The following is a 17,970-nucleotide window of genomic DNA, read 5'->3' on the forward strand; positions in this document are numbered from 1 at the left end:
GCTGGCTTCAGTTGTGGTCACACGGCAGATGATGATCTTAGCAAGGAACAATGCTGGCCTCTGTTCCTTGTGTTGGATAGAGGAGCAGATAAATCCCATCTATTGCTAAGTTACCATAGCTCACATAAATCCCAACCACTGCTTTGTGTCAAACATTCCACAGTTGCACTCCTTTAAACTGTTATGATCTAATTCTGAAGTCTTACAAACCTCCAGTTGTTTCTCTCACCATAGAAGTCATGAAAACTAGGAAAACTTGATATGAAAGTCATGAACAAGCAGACATGCAATGACAGTGAAATTTAAGATTGATTGAAATTGCCTCTCCTGCAAAAGTCAGCTGAACATTCAGTGACAACATATCATCATGTCATTAGCTAGTATAAAGTTTTGCTAGAGGACACCAGAGTGTAATTACATAATGTTTTTATGCTTTAATGGGCTGGATTATGCCACCAATGTGAGATAACAAGGAAACTGCTTCCATGATTTCTTTGCCAACTTGATCTTAAAACATCACTTGATTCTTGCTGCGCTATTTTTGACTTGTGTACAAGGATAGTTTTACACAACAATGGGACCGACATGTAGATTATACAATGTGTGGTGTTTAGTGCAAATCACATGCCCATTGCTCCGGATGTGAGCTCAGAGTCTCCTTCCAGCTCGCCCTCCGAAACTTCGACGATGACATCACTTCTCTTGTTCTCAGAAAGGTAGTGATCCAACGCGTCGTCCCCATGTAAAATTTTGGCTCCACATCCTGGTTTGTCAACTGACCCAACAGCTTCCTCATCCACCACAACTGCATCAATTCGCTCATCTCCAGTTTTCACATCAGGAATCTGAGTGCAAGTGCATTATGGTTAAATTTCAGGACAGCAATAAACTGTTTAGATATGTGAAAAAATGAGACAATCTCAAATGATATCCTTGCCGTTTATATAACGCTAATGATTTTGTTTGCATATTTTAGGTTTAGTAAACATACCTCAAACATGGCCTCGATAAGTATATTCTCCAAAATGGCTCTTAAACCTCGTGCACCAGTGTTCTTGGCCATTGCTTTCTTTGCAATCAACCGAAGAGCTGCGTCTGTGAAATGCAGCTTAACCTGTTACAATCTGATATGATTAAGCAGCTTACTGATTGAAACACAATATAAATTATTTGAGGTGCGAAGATACATTATTCATGCTAAACAATTTCTTGTACTGCCGACCAAGAGCATTCTTTGGCTCTGTCAACACCTGAACAAGTTGGTCCTCGCTTAGAGCTGACAAACTAACTAGTATCGGGAAACGCCCAACAAATTCTGGAATAAGACCATATGCTATAAGATCACTGCTCTCGACCTGTGCAAATAACATGCAAGAACCATGACAAGGAAATTTGGATTCCAGGGGAAGACACATAATTGATGCATGAATTGAGCTTACAGATTCTAACAAAGATGACGCCACAACAGCATTTGTCAACCCACCACTTCTCATGTTTGCTCGAACTGGTGCTCCAAACCCTATAGAAGAGTCTTGTCGCCTGCTTCACAACAAAAAGCTATTGTGGCCTGAAAAAAGATAAATAAATGCTATGTGAAGAGTATTGCAGAAATTCATAATCCACCTTTCTGAAATAGTCTTTTCCAGATCAACAAAAGCTCCACCACATATGAAAAGAATATCCTTGGTATCTATCTGCACAACTGACAAGCATGAGTTTAACAATGAAGGGAATTAAATTAAATTTATCGACTAATTATAACTAATGAAATACCTGAGTTGTGAAATGACAGTATAACAAATTTTAAAGGAAGCATACAAGTCATAGACAGATCCGAAAGCAAAATATGATAGTGCAACAGATCAATTAAGAATTTGACAAAAAAGTATGGAAAAATAGGATCCAGTGAACATTTATACCCACTTTTTTTTTTCGTTCTTAGACCTTCTCGACTCTTCTAGTAAGCAATGCAAATATCAATTAGTGATATGAAAGTAAAATGTGAAAATAAAAAAAGATGAATCAAATGTGTTACATGAAGATTTGATGGTAAAAAAGGCCATATCTAGTACACGAGGCTCCTGCCAATGCAAGGTCTGGGGAAGGTCAATGTATGCAGCCTTACCTTTTAATATTTAAAAAGATTGTTCCCGTGACTCGAACATTGGTTTCCCAGGTCGCAAATGAGCAACCTTACCATTGTACCAAAACCTGCTCTCATTTGATAGTAAAAAAAGAAAAAAAAATGTGGTTGCCTTCTTACTTATTTAAACAAAGACCACATTTGAGTACAGAAAAATTATCAATGTTTCATTAACCAAATGCTGTTTTTTTGGTGAGTTAACCTCATAAATCCAACAATGTTATTTTGTAAAAGCATCAATAGGAACCCTCTCAATAAGCAGATTCACAACTCAAGTCTCAATAATTAGCCAGTCTAAGTAACAAAATTACAATAGTTAAATGAACTAAATAGGAATATGCTAAAAGAGTTTTATATCTAAAAAATTGTGTGACAATGAGCTGATTAATCTGATCTATGATGACACATTTATAGCCAGTATGTCAAGCATCTTGGTTAATGCAAAAACTAATATAGTTGGTCCATCTACTCCTGTTTATATATACACAGGCATGAAGATAGACACGATTATGATATAAAACAAGAGTAACATAAGTTTCCCACCAGCAAACATACAATTGCTGGAAAAGTTATTCAAAAGTTAAAAAGATAGGCAACTGTACTAAAGATTAAACAATTTCCACCATTTAAGCTGAGATCAGAGATACTGGTAGGGATAAATTGATCAAGAACCAAAAACCTCAATACAAGAGAACCATTTCTTTGCCATGTGAAAATGCAAAAGCCTTATGACTTCAAACAAGTGACCATGAAGACAACTAAAAATTAACTATAACATTAACACTATTCTATGCATGTTATATATATAATTATAATGTTTACAACCTGTATATTGTCACCACGTGGGTGCTTCCGAGCTCCCTTCTCTGGAACATTGACTATCTACACAAACAAGTTCAGAAAACAATACAAATTAGAAACAGTACATCCACTTTGTCTAGTGAAGGATTTAAGAGATGCAACAAGCTCTCCTACAATTTTCAATTTCCCAAGTAGAAAAAGGTACAAGAAAAATTGTCTACACTTACACAAGACTAATAATGGGGCAAGCCAATTGATTCCTCTAATTCCATTGTGTAGGATTATATAGTCTAAAGGTGCATGTTGAAAGGCATGCTCAAGACATCTGCCCTTGAAAAGGCAAAGATTTTCTTTTCTTCTCTCACAATAATACAAAAACCTGAACATTTTTATTAACCTTGGGATTAGTGGGCCTTCCAATGCATACATTTATCTGACAGCACCACATGAATCAATCTGGTGTAACATAACTTTTATTTACCATTAATTAACAATTATTTGTATGTTAATCTTTGTAAACTACATAAGGAGACATGTAGGACAATAGTTTTAATTACTAATTTATTGTAGAAATAGCTGACCTCAAATAGTTGGGGCCTCAATACCATTGGTATTGTGTTTTAACTTATAGACAATTATTATGATTTTTTTATTTTTGTTCAATGTTCTCAGGAACAATAAAAAAACTAAGATTGCTGTTAATTTTGATGAAACAACAATGAAAACAAAAAACAAATTTGTTGTTCTTCTTATGCACAGCGGCACATGTAACAAGTCCAATGGATCTGCAAATTGATTCTTAGGACAACAAAAGGCACCTGATGCCATGACATGATTATAATGACAAACTGAGAGTTAACACAAAAAGGAAATATATTTTTGTCATGAAAAAGTGTAGATAGTTTCAAAACCCGGAATGTGTCCTGATCAATAGATATTGGAAAAGGTGTAGAAATGACAATCAGCCTGCTCACAGTACAATACCTAATGCTCATCAGTCAATATATAGTGCAACTCAAAAAGTTCAGGTCATCCTTCAAATTCTCAGGGTAGAATTAGAGATTGTGAAAAACCTAAAGATTGTAAATTCTATTGTGACTAGAACTAAGAAAAGAGCATGATATCTGACTGACAGTTCCTTCTAGCATCTTCAACAATGCTTGTTGAACACCTTCACCAGATACATCTCTACTAAGGTTTAGGCTCTCAGCCTGCACATTAAACATTGGGTAAGGCAGCTGCTAAAATTTAAATGATCCTATAGTCACATAATTAGTGGGTTATTAATACCTAACCTTCTTAGTGATCTTGTCAACTTCATCAATGTACACTATTCCCTGTTGTGCTGCCTGCACATTGAACTCAGCAACCTAGAAATTGTCACAGAAAATAAGCATGAAGTACATTTGTCAGGGGGAAAAAGAACAACTTAGCAATTATAAAATTAATTAAAAAAATCATCCTGTGAAGAATGGTTGGAAACAATTGAAACAAGGATGATAAATGTAGATCAATGGTGAGAACAAAAGAACTAAAAGGATAAATGTATAATAACTGCTCATCACACATCTAATAGATGAAGTCAGTGAAATTTTATTCATTTTCTATAATTTATTAAGGATCCTGACTGAGAAAGTAGCAAGAAAGTCAGCTGTGACTGACAATGGTTGATTAGGCATATATAACCCATTTGGTACTTCAATTCAACCACTTGTTATTAGGTTTTTTTCCAAAAAATTAATTAATCAGAGATTGAAAATACAGAGGCAAAACCAACCAATTGATCTGGCACAGGAACACAACCATGATGCTAACCACCAACTTACCCTTTTAATTTAATTTTTTTTGTTCCTTTTGCACCTTGGCTTTTCAAAACCAAGTACTATCTGACATTATAAGCTGCCTATTGATGGCTAATGGTGTTAGGGCCCTTTAAATCACTGGAAACAGTAGCATAAGTTGCTGTGAGGCACTTGTACTTGATTATGTAATTCTTAATTATATTTCTGGATGTTCTTATATGAACTACATATGCAACCACATGCCACAAGAATACTCATCAAGAACCTATTTAAGTGATAAGTACAAAAAGAGAAAAAAGTCTGACAATTTTATATTATCATGGACTATGTATTATAATAGTACGATAATTATAATGGCAAATCCCGCCAATGCCAATCTTAAGCCCGAATGAAAAAGGTGGAGGATTGTGTTAGGTCATTGACAACCAACGTAAAACTATGTCGAATCTCATGAACATGAATCTTAACTGATTTCTATATAAAGTTACATCATCACCCAGAAGTGACGTGAGGCACTTTCACCACCTAGGTGTCCCGAATTGGAAACGGTGTGCTAGGAGGTCGTCTGAAAGCGGCTCATCACATCAGTGCCCGGATGTGCTGCCAAGTAGGCAAGAGTTCTCTCATTGTTTTGGATTAATGAGAGTAAAGAAGTTAGTCCAAGAACAAAGGGTTAGGTTAGCAATTTGGAATATAGGAACACTTCCAGAGAAGGGATTAGAATCGGTAAACACTATGAGAAAAAAGAGAATTAATATTATTTGCTTATAAGAGACTAAGCAGATAGGAAACAAATCTAGAGAGATTGATAGTACTGGTTTTAAAATTTGGTATATTGAAAAAGTTAAACATAAAAATGATGCAAGAAATTATTCTTGATAAGGATTTTAAAGAATAATGTTGTAGATATAAAATGATATAAAGATATAATTATAGTTCTAAAATTTATGAAAAGATAATATACTTTGAATGTCATTAGTATTTATGCCCCTCAAGTCAGATTGGATGATCAGACGAAAGTTTGATGAATCAACATAGGTTGATGGTATTAGATATCTACTATAGAAAATAAAAGAAAAAAAAGATAGTAGAAAATTTACTAGGACTAGTAATGTAAACACTTTTAAGAATAAGATAGAAAGAGATGTAACTTGGAACTTAGATGAGGATAATATTAATTTTATTTGGACTATGATAACTAATAAGATTAGAAGCTTTACAAAGAAGATTCTTGGTAAAACTAAATGTAGAGATATAACCTTAAGAGAGAGTTTAGTAGTTGTACGAGGAAGCTCAAAAAAGTTATATATCGAATTGCTAAAGCTAGAATTTTTTTTTAAAGAATTTCGGTAATATTAAATGTATTAAGGACTAAGATCAAAGAAAACTTATGAATGATAACGATATTAAGGAAAGATGAAAAAATATTTTTATAAATTATTTAATGAATATTCCACACATGACTTAGATTTAACGATAAATAATAGTGGTAAATTTAATAATCATAGATTTGTTTGCAAAATTAGAGCTAATAAGGTAAAAGATGGATTAAAGAAAATGAAAATAGCTAAGAGTATGAGGCCTAGTGATATTCCTATTGAGGTATGGAAAAGCTTAAAAGATAAAGAAGTAGCTCGGTTAACTAGCTTATTTAATAAAATTATGAGATTCAGAAGGATGCCTGATGAATGGAGAAAGAGTTTTTTAGTGCCAATTTACAAAAATAAGGATGACATACAAAATTATTTAAATTACAGAGGAATTATAATCATGAGTCATATTATGAAACTTTGGGAAAGAGTTATCGAAAGTCTATCCAAGGTTTGAAACAAATATCTCTAAAAATCAATTTGGCTTATACCTTGAAGATTAACCAAAAAAAAGCTATTTATTTATTAAGATAATAAAAAAATTTAGAGAGAAAAAAAAAGATTTGTATATTTTTTTTATTAACTTAGAGAAAGCATATGATAGAGTTCCTAGAAATTTATTATGGTGAGTTTTAAAAAAGAAATGTGTATTCACTAATTATATTGATATTATTAAAAAATATGTATGATAATATAGCTACTAATATAGAGAGTGTATTTAGTGAGTTTCCTATTAGCATAGGATTACATTAGGGATCTGCATTAAGTCCCTACCTTTTTACATTGATAATAGGTGAACTTATTAGTCACTTACATGAAAGACCTCCCCGGTGTATGTTATTTGCTAATAATATTATCTTAGTTGATAAGAGTCTAAGTGAAATTAATTATAAATTTGCTATTGTCATCTTCAGTTTAAACATTTTTTCTAGTGGTTTAGGACAAAAGAAGTTAATGGGCTAGTTAGCCATCCCCATTGATAATTGATGAACTTACTAGTTACTTATATGGTAGACCTTCCCGGTATATGTTATTTACTAATGATATTATCTTAGTTGATGAGAGCCTAAGTGAAATTAATTATAAATTTGCTATTGTCATATTTAGCTTAAGCATTTTGACTAGTGGTTCAGGTAAAAAAAAAGTCAATGGACTAGTTAACCATCAGGCCAAGGTCGTGACAAATGATATCAGAGCCGACCTAGTCTTGGGGCATGGTGAGAGGTTCAACTAGGAAAGGGCTACCCATGGATAGAGTTAGAGGACTCATCACGACATGAAGCCACCACTAGGCCATGAATCATATGCACCATGCTAAGGTTTGATTTGGGCTATGCTGGGGGAGATTGTAACACCCCGATTAGTCTTACATCGAAAGTAAGTAAGATTGTAATACCCTGATTAGTCCCACGTCGAAAGTGGACATGACTAAGATTGGCTTAGGTCTAATAGGTGTATTGCTGTCAACCTCAGCTTAACCATTTTGGTCCTTAGTTTGGACCAAACAAAGCTAGCTAGCTCATCATACCTAGGTTGTGACAATGGTATCAGAGCCAACCTAGTATTGAGACATAGTGAGGGACTTAAGTAGGAAAAAGCTACTCACGGATGGAGATGGAGGACTCGTCACGATGTGGAGCCACCACTGGACTATAACTCATATGCACCATGTTGAGGTTTGATCTAGAACATGCTGGGCCTTGATGAAGACGTCAAGTCTTTAAGTGCAGGAGATTACAACATATTGATTAGTCCCACATCGAATGTGGATAAGATTAAGATTGACTTATAAGAGTCAGATTAGTGTATATTGTCAACTTCAGCTGAAGCATTTTGGTTAGTGGTTTGAATTTAACAAAGTTGACAGATTAGTTAGCCCATCAGACCCATGTCGTGAGAGAGAGAGAGAGAGAGAGAGAGAGAGAGGGAAATTAACCAATTGGAGTTGCATAGGCAAAATAAAAAAGTCTTTCCATTGTCTTTGTTATATTATAGAGAAAGGGGAAAAAGAAATGATTAACAAGTTGAGGGAACAAAATACTGTACAATTTAATGAAAAAAGATGTGGCTTGGTAGTAAACAATGAAACTTAGCATTCAAAATAATGACAACGATGAACCTAAGATCAATAATTAAATAGAATATGAAGATATGACTACTTTGCCTGGAAAAAAAGCAAGCTTTAAAAGGAGATTCATTTAAGATGCATAATAATTTATTATAATGATATCATAGAATGTTTTGAAGTAATACAACAAGACTCATAAAGTTGTTAAAGATTGTAGAACTTGGAAGCATGGCAAGATTTACCAGAGATACTCTTCCAAACAAAAAACACTAAAACAAGAAAAAACTTTGGTACACTAAATGACATAAACAATATAATCGATGTGCTGTGTGCTATATAGAATATAACTAACTAAATTCACAGCAATAGATAAACAAGGCTAGCTGGTTTTCAAGAGTAACTAGATCACTATTTATGACAAAAGCTCAGTGTTTTTTTTCTGTACCCACATCAGCAGATTCTACAACAATAAAATCTAATTATTTGGTTTCGACTACATGGATTTTTTGCCAGCATTATGATCGACAAAAAGTTATAGGTTTAGTTAAGTTAACAATATTTAAATTTTTATTTATGGTTTTTATAAAAATCATTTTATGTCTTCCTTTACCTTTTCTCATGATTAGTAATCAATTCAACTCTTCTAACTATCTAGGTCTATTGAGCAAATCAACGTATTCTATCATACATTAAATAACAAAGTATATGATAACATAAAGTTAGCACAATTGTAATGGAAGTATTAAGATCCTCTAAATGTAGTATAACAAGAATCATGTGCAGTTGTATCCTGATTTTCCTTTTCTGGATTCTTGGATAGTGTAAAAAGTAATTGCTAAAAGTTTATTTTGTCTGCCAATCACATATGGAGGATAAGCACAAGTAAGAAAAGTCATGCACTTAATAACTAGGAACAAATCTGTTTGCTGAAGACTTGTAACAACACCATGAGCAAGCCATACAAATATTACTTGTCATATCTGGATGCGGCTTGCAAGATGGACCTAACAACAGTGATCATGCAAACTACATGACAAGCACAACAAAAAGAATAACAGATTTAAATGACCAGGAACTAAGATATGGCTGCATCCATATCTACATCCCAATAATGATATCATATTTCGACCATACATGCCTAACACTTCTTGGCTACAGATGGGACAACCATGGACATGATGTAAACATGCTTGTTGGTACAGCAGGAATTGTGACGAATTAAAGCACAACTAAAAATTCTGCAGTAACGAGAAAAAAATTGGCAAGTCAAAATCACCTTGATTAGTTTACATTTATTAGTGAAGAAGTTTAAATGACAACAGGGAAACAAACCGTAAGCAACTTGTACAATATCGATTCTACATCCTCTCCAACATAACCTGCCTGCAACAATATTCATGAATTTTTAGTTAATCGAAGCAAAAACCAGAAAATAGCAAAAGATAGCTGTTGGTCAGATCAGGTATATGTTAAACCTTGACAGTTTTGTTACTTAACATTTCAAATACATAAGATCTTAATTGATACAGAATGCAGATATAGCGAACAAACATATTTTCTAACATTTAGAAATTCCCATAAATATTTAATGTAATATTGGAGATATGGGTTACCATAGACAACTACTCAGACTGCTGCCTCTCCCAGGTTATTTTGTTGGATATGAGAAGGTCCAAACAAAAGAACCATATATGAATAACTTCACTGTAATAGAATGACAAGCATACTCTTTGAAAAATCACAATTATAGACCAAAATGAAAAAGAGGAATCAGCATATTATGAAATTGGTTGATGGTAATGATACAAGAGCAGATTATCAGAATCGGCATGCTGGAAATGTCAACTTGCCTGTGTCAGTGTGGTTGCATCTGCTATGACAAATGGCACATTCACAAAACGAGCCAAAGTTTTAGCAAGCAATGTCTTTCCTGTCCGGATAAGTTATGCAAGCATACAGAGAGGTCAAACCAACCACTAACATTAATAGAATGGAAAAAAGCAAATCATGATTATGAGCACGTCAGACCAAGAAAGAAAATTTTATGGAATTGGATTTTATTCCAATTCCATATATAATACCTGAACCAGTAGGGCCCAACAGGAGCACATTGCTTTTCTCTAGCTCTACATTATTATCATTATCACCTTCTGTGTCAGAATTCCCCAGGTTGGCTTCAGAGCTGGGTATTAAATTAGGGTATTCAGCTCACTACGAATCATCAGAACAAAGAGAACGATTTTAAACTAAGATGTGCAACCTAATGTCTACATATGCTTAATTCAAATAGTAAGCTTAAGTTAGCAATAAAAAAAAACTTGGATCACTATGTAGACAAAAATGACACATTATAACTAACCCTTCTTGTAAGGATGCATGATATATTCTTTTGTAGTGATTGTACACAGCAACAGCAAGCACCTGCACTTATTATTAACTGGTCAGCGAATGAGAGTATTAGAAGTTCAAAAGGTTAGGAAGATTAGAGTTAAGATAGCATTGCTGGTGCAGCTGGGACATCCTAGATATGAACTACAGTACTTGGCCCTGAAGTAATGATCAAATGAATTACATTTAGTGTGGAGAATGAGCTTCTATACAAGGCAATAAGCTAGTAAGCAATGACTTCAGGGACTTCTTAGGTCTGTAAAATTCACCATCTTAATTATCCCTATGAATTTCTGATTATGCTTTTCTTTTGTATGAATCAAAATGCCTAATTCATCCAGGAATTCCTTCTAATTCACCTTATCAGAATATTTATTTGATCATTACACACCATAATGGCTTCCTAAAGAACTGATAGAAATATTAAAACTCTCAATCTTACTCCACCGAGTAACAAAAAGGAGAATATTCTATGTCAAACTTGTAATCAAACTCAATATAACTGAAAGTTTTTTTAAAAGAATGGCTGATTTTTAAGCATGAACTAGTTAGAATGTTAGATTATAAAAAAAACATGAGTCTTACAATTGTATTGACATAGAATGGGGATGGAAACAAGAGATAATTCTATCCAAACAGGAAACTTTATCTTCTTCCTATTCCCTGAATTTTCATTGAAAATGCACCAGAAACACTGGCACTGATCCTTTATCACCCTGATTCCATGATAAATTGTCTTTGATAAAAATATGATCTAGCAAAACACACGATACCTTTTTTGCGCGCTCCTGCCCAATAACATATTTATCGAGCCCCTTGCATATTTCCTTCGGTGTTGGCAAATCCTTTCCCAAATTCGACCCTCCCCACCCTTCCTTGCCACCCAACCCACCGCTAGAGGCTGACCCACCTCCTCCCCCGCTTCCACCAGGTCCGGCCACCCTGACCACATTCAAGTTTGGCGGGTACGGCAGTCCAGGTGGTGCGTGCACTGCCAAACCATTGGTCTCCGGCGGTCCAGGCACGGGCGGCCAATTCTCCGGCGGCTCCCCACCATAAGACAATCTCAGCGCCTCCCAGGAGTTCTTGATTCGGTTCCCGTGATCGTCATCATCTTTCATCTCCTTCCCAGGTCCGGAGTCCCGGACGCGCCCAACCTCCACGAAGGTCCCCCGGAGGGGGACGAGCTTGTTGGGACGGAAGTAGTAGGCGGTCTTGCAGCTAGGGCAGAGGTTAAGGGCCTGGTACCCTCCTCCGCCTCCACCGGCGATGGAGAACGGGGAGGCGTTGGAGAAGAGGATGTCCATGTAGTGGGAGCAGCGAGGGCACTGGGCCTCGGCACGGATGCGGCGAGTGTGGAACTCGTCGGCTCCGCCGTCCCACTTGTGCCGCTCCTGCCGAAGGAGGCCGAAGCTGCGGCGGGATGTGGCGAGGGCGGGGGACGCAGGCGCGTGTAGGAGGAGGCGGCGGTGATGGTCACCGGCGATGGCGGAGATCGGGCGGCGGCGGGAGAGTCGGCAGGGTGTCTCACGGTCAGTGGCGGACGCCGCGGCGGCGCTCCGGGCGACGCGCGTCGCCGTGTCGCGGAGCTTCTTCCATCGTAAAACCCCCGACATCGCAACGCTACCGCGACCGGGGGGAGGGGATCGGATGAGAGAGAAAGAGGCGTGGGCGTGGAAGATAACACGGGACGAATGGATATCGGATCATCTCCAGTATTCACCTACTTTGCAATCGTACAATTCCGGTAGTTCATCCTTCTTCACGGTGGGCCCCACTACAGTAGTCCTCACCACAACGTGGGATTGGACGGGATAAGGATCTCTCTGTTCAACAATTGGAAAAGATCTTGACCTACCATGGATGGACGGATGGTGTGACCCTTTCTTTCTTATTTTTCTTTTTCTCTAATTAATAATGATTTTGTTTTTTTTTTATATGATAAAATTATTCTACTCACACCATCCCATTTTCCATTGAGTTAAATTATTCTACCAAATCATAATAATAAATAATTAAGAAAACTATACAATTTTTTTCAACAAAATTCTTGAAAACCAAAATATGAGCATTATGTTCCTATCAAAAAAAATTCCATTTTGCTACCCACATCAATCAGCATCATCCCATCATCTACACATGTGGTGGCCCAAAATTCTATCCAACATAACACATCTTGTGAACCAAATTAGGTGAGCAAGAGAGTGAAGCACCTCAATTTGAGCCTAAAGGTCATTCTTTTCTAGGTGTCAATGGGCGGGCTGGAGTTTGGGTTGACCAAACCAAATCCTTTTCCGCCTCCAAGCCGAACCCATAGGCCGGTCAAGAAAAACCGAACCGGGAGCACTATATAAGCAGGCCCACGGGTTCGGCCCATGGGCAAACGCTGAACATTCGTGAGTCGAGTGTGGCGTCCGTCTCCTCGTCCCTTCTGGCCCAAACCCTAACCCTAATCCTCAGATCGGCGCCTCCGCCGACCGCCGTCGTCGCCCTGAGGCGGCGCCGCTGTTAGATCACGGCGATTCCCTCTTGTATAGTTAGATTTGTGACCTCCGGAGAGATCTCCGTCAAATTCTTCGAGGTATGCCCCTTTTCCTGCTTCCCATGAATCTTCCTGTGGTGAATTTCTCCTTCTGGTGGAGTCTTCTCTTGCAAGCGTGTGATTTCTTCATCTCTTCAGGAGGATTTGCTGTTGTTTGATGGGTTTCTTCTTGTGGATTTTCTCGGTTCTGAATGTTTTCTGATGCTTCGTTTCAATCCGGTAGGACGCCCCGCAAGATTCATTTTGATGTGGTGTCTTGTGGTTTTAACTCTGGGAAGTGTTCAGAGGTTGTTCTGGCGAAAAGATTCATCTGTGTGGTGGATTCCTTGTTTTAGGGTTTCCTTGTTATCCTACTGCCTCGTAATTAGCTCCGAGGTATGATCTTTTCTTGTAAGTTTACTGTTGGTGTTTGATTGAAGACGCCGCTGTATACTTGCAAAACAATGGTCTAATTGAAATTGTATTTCTTCGATTCGAACCTGATCATAAACTAATTAATTTTTGTGTATCAGGTTGGCTCTTTTTCTACTCCTGGAGGTTTCATATGTTTAATTCTGTTTGGTAGGTTTCTTTTGTGCATTCTTTTTTAGATGGTCTGATGTTGTAGTACAATTGCTATGGATTTTGGTGGACTTTTTATAGCTACAGTAGATCTATATGAGGTGTGAAAATTTTAAATAGGAACCCGTGCAATGATGCAACAAATAATGGTCTTGGTAGTGGGTGACAGGTTAGACCCTACTTGGAAACGTTATCGTAAAACAGTTTTCTGTTTTAATAATTATAACAAAGATTTATTTGGATATTTTTCCTTATTGAGAATTATTCTAGAAAATCTTAAATTAACAACAAGAAATAGAACAATGCGGGGTTGTTCTCATTTCTTAACACTGTTCTCGCCCATATAGTATCTTTACTATATTATAACATATAGGATTCAATTATACAGAGTGGTATGGACCGGATCAGTACTGTAATATAATACCATTTACTTATATTATTCTTTTAATGATACCATTTACTTTCTGCTTAACTCGAGCAGACATAAGCCTCCTCAAAAGGTTAAAACCAATACTCTAAAACTCTTTTTTGCAGAAAATTACTGGAAATAATAAAGAATATTAAACAGTAGTCATAACCTTCTTTTGAGGCATGTGGCTTCCTTAGTTATAGAATTGTAATAACTGAACCCTGACAAGTCTAAAAAGTTATAATATAAAATCACCCTTCAAAATTATCATGATGTTGTATCCTCCCTCTTTAGCCTAACTGGATACCCTATACTGTGTTTTACATCTGGCCGACGACCTTTTAAGGCTTAGTTGGTGATTAAGATAGGGCATTTACCCACATCTGGCTCCTGTTAGGAGTTGTCAAGTGTTCCTAGAGGTCTCATTTCATGTTTGAGACTGTATAGGATTTGGCATACCCAATTCCTGTAAATAATAGGGTCCTGTAACAATGCACAGAGGCAGTTGCCCAGCAGATTGCATGCATATGACATGGTGATATGGTGTAAAATGCAGCTTGGACACTGGCTCTTTAAGAATGGGAAGTGAGCAATCATTCGGGTGTTGGGGTAGCTCTCTAATATCATGGATTGGTGGCAGTCAATTCGGAGACGCTTCAGGAGGAAGCTAGCAATCACTCAGGCATTGAGTGCAGCAGATGGTGGATGACTCAGGAATGAGGGTCAAATTTTCCCCTGTAACAATTCCTCATCCATCAGATTCACTTTGTCTCTAAAGTGGTGGCCTTGGATCTAGTTGGATTGCTGCATCTTAGAGCTCCCTATTGCATTCCTTTGACATGTTACGATAGAGGTTGAAAAGTCATAAACTGGATTTTTGGATTGCATGACAAACATTATGGGCTTTTCTGTTGCTCCATATGTTGAGCAACTTCTTGAAATCACCATGACAATGAGCTCATTTGTTGTGTAGGAATGCACAGATGCTACTCGTAGCTAATGATTCTTTGGAAATTTATTTTAATTAATTGCTAAGAAAGTCAGACTACATTTCTTGTTCATTCACCAAGGCCAGAAATGGCAAATTATTGATTCATTTCATTGGTTGGTGAGTCTGAAAAAGAGCAGCCTGGTCAATGTGCTTCTTCCAATGCAGGTTCATGGAAGGGTCAAAGTCAGTAAGTCGGTCGATTTTTGTAGTCTAGTTTTATTGGTCCTCACAGCACAATTATCATGTCTATTTTTCAAGATTATGATATTATTTATGACTTTTAAGCACATATGGTCATCATGCTGTTCACTGGTATATGAATGGAGCACCTTTTTTATACTGCAAATTTGATTTAGTTTTATAGGCATAGTTATATGAATAATGAATTTTTTATTTGAGGAATCTATTTTTTAGTGTTTGTCATTTGGCTCGAGCAGTCAGAAACTATATCGTTGCAACCTAGTCACAAAATCCCTTCTATACTAATTGGATGTCTGCTCTAAGATTGAACTTTACCAAGAATTCCTTTCACAAAAGTAACTTTGGTAGATCTGTATTTATGCAGCACAATGGAAGTTAGTGACTCTGAACCATTGAACACAGAACCATTGGACACAGAGACAGCACCATCAACTACAAGGCGCAGGAGAAAGAAGTCAATGGTCTGGGAACACTTCACTGTTGAAGTTGTCTCTGATGGGTGTACACGGGCTTGCTGCAAACTGTGCAAACAAACCTTTGCATATAGTAATGGTTCAAAGGTAGCAGGTACGAGTCACCTAAAGAGGCACATTGCACTGGGTTCCTGTCCTAAAATCAAGAATCTGGAAAATCAACAACATGCGCTTGCTTCAGCTACAAGAATTGATGGAGATACATCTGATCCACCCAAAAAACGCTACAGAACATCTGGTTTTGTGAATGTTTTTGACCAGGAACAGAGCTACATGTATCTTGCAAAGATGATAATTGTGCATGAATATCCACTTCATATGGTTGAAAACCCTGCTTTCGTGTCCTTCGTTCAGAGTCTCCAGCCACGATTTAAAATGATTGATGTCAATGCCATGGAAGGTGAAGTCTTATCTGTATATCACAAGGAAAAACAAAACCTCATGCAGATTTTCGGAACTATGCCGGGAAGGATCAGCCTCACTATGGGTCTGTGGACCACTAGTCAGACTCTTGGGTATATTTGCGTTAGTGGACAATACATTGACAGTGACTGGAAGTTACACAGAAGAATGATTAATTTCATGTTGGTATCCTCACCTCACTCAGAAAATGCTCTTAGTGAAGCAATTAGTGTTAGCCTTTCAGAATGGAATATGAAGACCAAGTTGTTCACCATTACTTTGGACAACAACTGTTCATCACATGACATCTATAGTGCTAATCTCAGAGACCATCTTTCAAATAAGAACACACTTATGCTAAAAGGTCAGCTGTTTGTTGTACGTTGCTATGCCAATATCTTGAATGTAGTTGCACAGGATGTTATTGCTTCAATTCATGGTATTGTGTATAACATCCGGGAGAGTGTGAAATTTGTTAAAGCTTCTCCAGCACGGGAAGAAAAATTTGCTGAGATTGCCTTACAAATTGGAATTCCTGGTACAAAAGCCCTTTCTCTTGATGTTACAACACTGTGGAACACAACTTATCTTATGATGGAGGCTGCACTGGAGTACAAAGAGGCATTTACTTTCTTGGAAACATGCGATGATAATTATAATGAAGCACCATCCGCTGATGACTGGAAGAAGGTGGAAGTTGTTTGCACATTCCTGAAACTTCTTTATGACTCGGCACACACTATCATGACAACAATAGATCAAACTGCAAATGTATTTTTCCAGGAAGCATGGAAAGTCCAGCTAGAGCTGGCTAATGGAACATTGAGTGAGGACACAATGGTGAGCAGCATAGCTAAGGAGATGCATGAAAAGTTTGACAAATATTGGAAAGATTGCAGCCTTGTGTTGGCAATATCTGTGGTTATGGATCCTCGGTTCAAAATGAAGCTAGTTGAGTTCAGTTTTGCAAAAATTTATGGTGAAGATTCTGCTAGATACATTAAGGTAGTTAATGATAGTATTCATGAGTTATATCTCGAGTACGTTTCCCAGCCACTCCAATTGATGCCTGCTTATGTGGATGAAGGGGAGGCCAATCACATGAATGGCAACGACAACAATCCACCTGCAACCCCAAATTCCACAGGAGATGGGCTTCTAGACTTTGATGTCTATCTCTCTGAGATGGCAGTGAATCAGTCGACAAAATCTGAGTTAGACCAGTACTTGGAAGAGTCACTTGTCCCACGGATTCAAGGGTTTGACATCCTTAACTGGTGGAAGCTCAACAACCTCAAGTATCCAACTCTATCCAAGATGGCTAGAGATGTCCTGGCCATCCCTGTATGCATGGTGGGCACAGGCTGCTCCATTTTTGGCTCAGGGACTGGAAGCAGAGTGCTAGATGATTATCGGAGTTCTTTACGCCCCGAGACAGTAGAGGCTCTTTTTTGTGCAAAAGACTGGCTCCAGTATTTACCCACTATGACAGAACCACCATCAACTGCCATTGTGAAATTGGAGTTCTAGCGCATCAACAAAATACATCCTGTAGCATTACAAATAATTGCAGTATTAGATGAGGTTTGTCACCCATGATTAGTTGTTTCATTTCTAGAGCAGTAATTCAACGTTGCCAGATCTGAACTTTGTGGTTGCTGTTTGTCCTATTAGCATGTTTTAGCCATGTCCAGTTTTCATCGGCCGCTGCTTCTTTGGTATTACTGATTATCCAAGATATTCTGCTTAAGCATGCCATGTAGCCCTCAATTTATGCTGTTAATCATTGTTTCAATCTTCAAATGTTGATACAACAATG

General features: G+C 37.3%; 2 protein-coding genes across 8 annotated transcripts; one reads left to right on the forward strand and one right to left on the reverse strand.

Moving 5' to 3' along the window:
* Nucleotides 1-347: 347 nt before the first annotated feature.
* LOC103968411 (CLP protease regulatory subunit CLPX1, mitochondrial) lies at nt 348-12,233 on the reverse strand. Of its 2 annotated transcripts, none has more exons than XM_065129058.1 (13): nt 11,346-12,232; nt 10,544-10,605; nt 10,266-10,366; nt 10,031-10,114; nt 9,517-9,563; nt 4,240-4,314; nt 4,078-4,155; nt 2,969-3,025; nt 1,624-1,694; nt 1,440-1,539; nt 1,188-1,355; nt 992-1,114; nt 348-845 (listed from the first exon to the last, which is right to left on the reverse strand). In XM_065129058.1, the coding sequence occupies exons 1-13, from the start codon at nt 12,186-12,188 to the stop codon at nt 621-623; spliced, it is 2,034 nt and encodes a 677-aa protein (XP_064985130.1). In that variant the 5' UTR covers nt 12,189-12,232; the 3' UTR covers nt 348-620. The 2 variants fall into 2 exon arrangements, 1 of the variants encoding a protein (XP_064985130.1); XR_010491828.1 differs by having other exon boundaries at nt 706-845; nt 992-1,095; nt 11,346-12,233.
* A 699-nt stretch (nt 12,234-12,932) lies between these two features.
* LOC135583786 (zinc finger BED domain-containing protein RICESLEEPER 2-like) lies at nt 12,933-17,946 on the forward strand. Of its 6 annotated transcripts, none has more exons than XM_065129062.1 (4): nt 12,933-13,153; nt 13,253-13,489; nt 13,627-13,675; nt 15,641-17,946. In XM_065129062.1, exons 3-4 carry the CDS (start codon nt 13,659-13,661, stop codon nt 17,679-17,681), a joined length of 2,058 nt encoding a protein of 685 aa, XP_064985134.1. In that variant the 5' UTR covers nt 12,933-13,153; nt 13,253-13,489; nt 13,627-13,658; the 3' UTR covers nt 17,682-17,946. The 6 variants fall into 6 exon arrangements, with proteins under 6 accessions (XP_064985134.1, XP_064985133.1, XP_018675527.2 ...); XM_065129061.1 differs by having other exon boundaries at nt 13,338-13,489; XM_018819982.2 differs by lacking the exon at nt 13,627-13,675 and having other exon boundaries at nt 13,338-13,489.
* Nucleotides 17,947-17,970: the final 24 nt, after the last annotated feature.

Source organism: Musa acuminata, chromosome BXJ2-10 (assembly GCF_036884655.1).
Source record: "Musa acuminata AAA Group cultivar baxijiao chromosome BXJ2-10, Cavendish_Baxijiao_AAA, whole genome shotgun sequence".
In the NCBI taxonomy this organism is placed as follows: Eukaryota; Viridiplantae; Streptophyta; class Magnoliopsida; order Zingiberales; family Musaceae; genus Musa; species Musa acuminata.

Coding starts and splice junctions, on each gene's coding strand:
- LOC103968411 (XM_065129058.1), bottom strand. CDS start 12,188: ATGTCGGGGGTTTTACGATGGAAGAAGCTCCGCGACACGGCGACGCGC. Junction 3,026..4,077: donor TGAAGATGCTAGAAGGAACT/GTCAGTCAGATA, acceptor TTGTTTGTGTAG/ATAGTCAATGTTCCAGAGAA. Junction 1,356..1,439: donor CGTCATCTTTGTTAGAATCT/GTAAGCTCAATT, acceptor TTATTTGCACAG/GTCGAGAGCAGTGATCTTAT.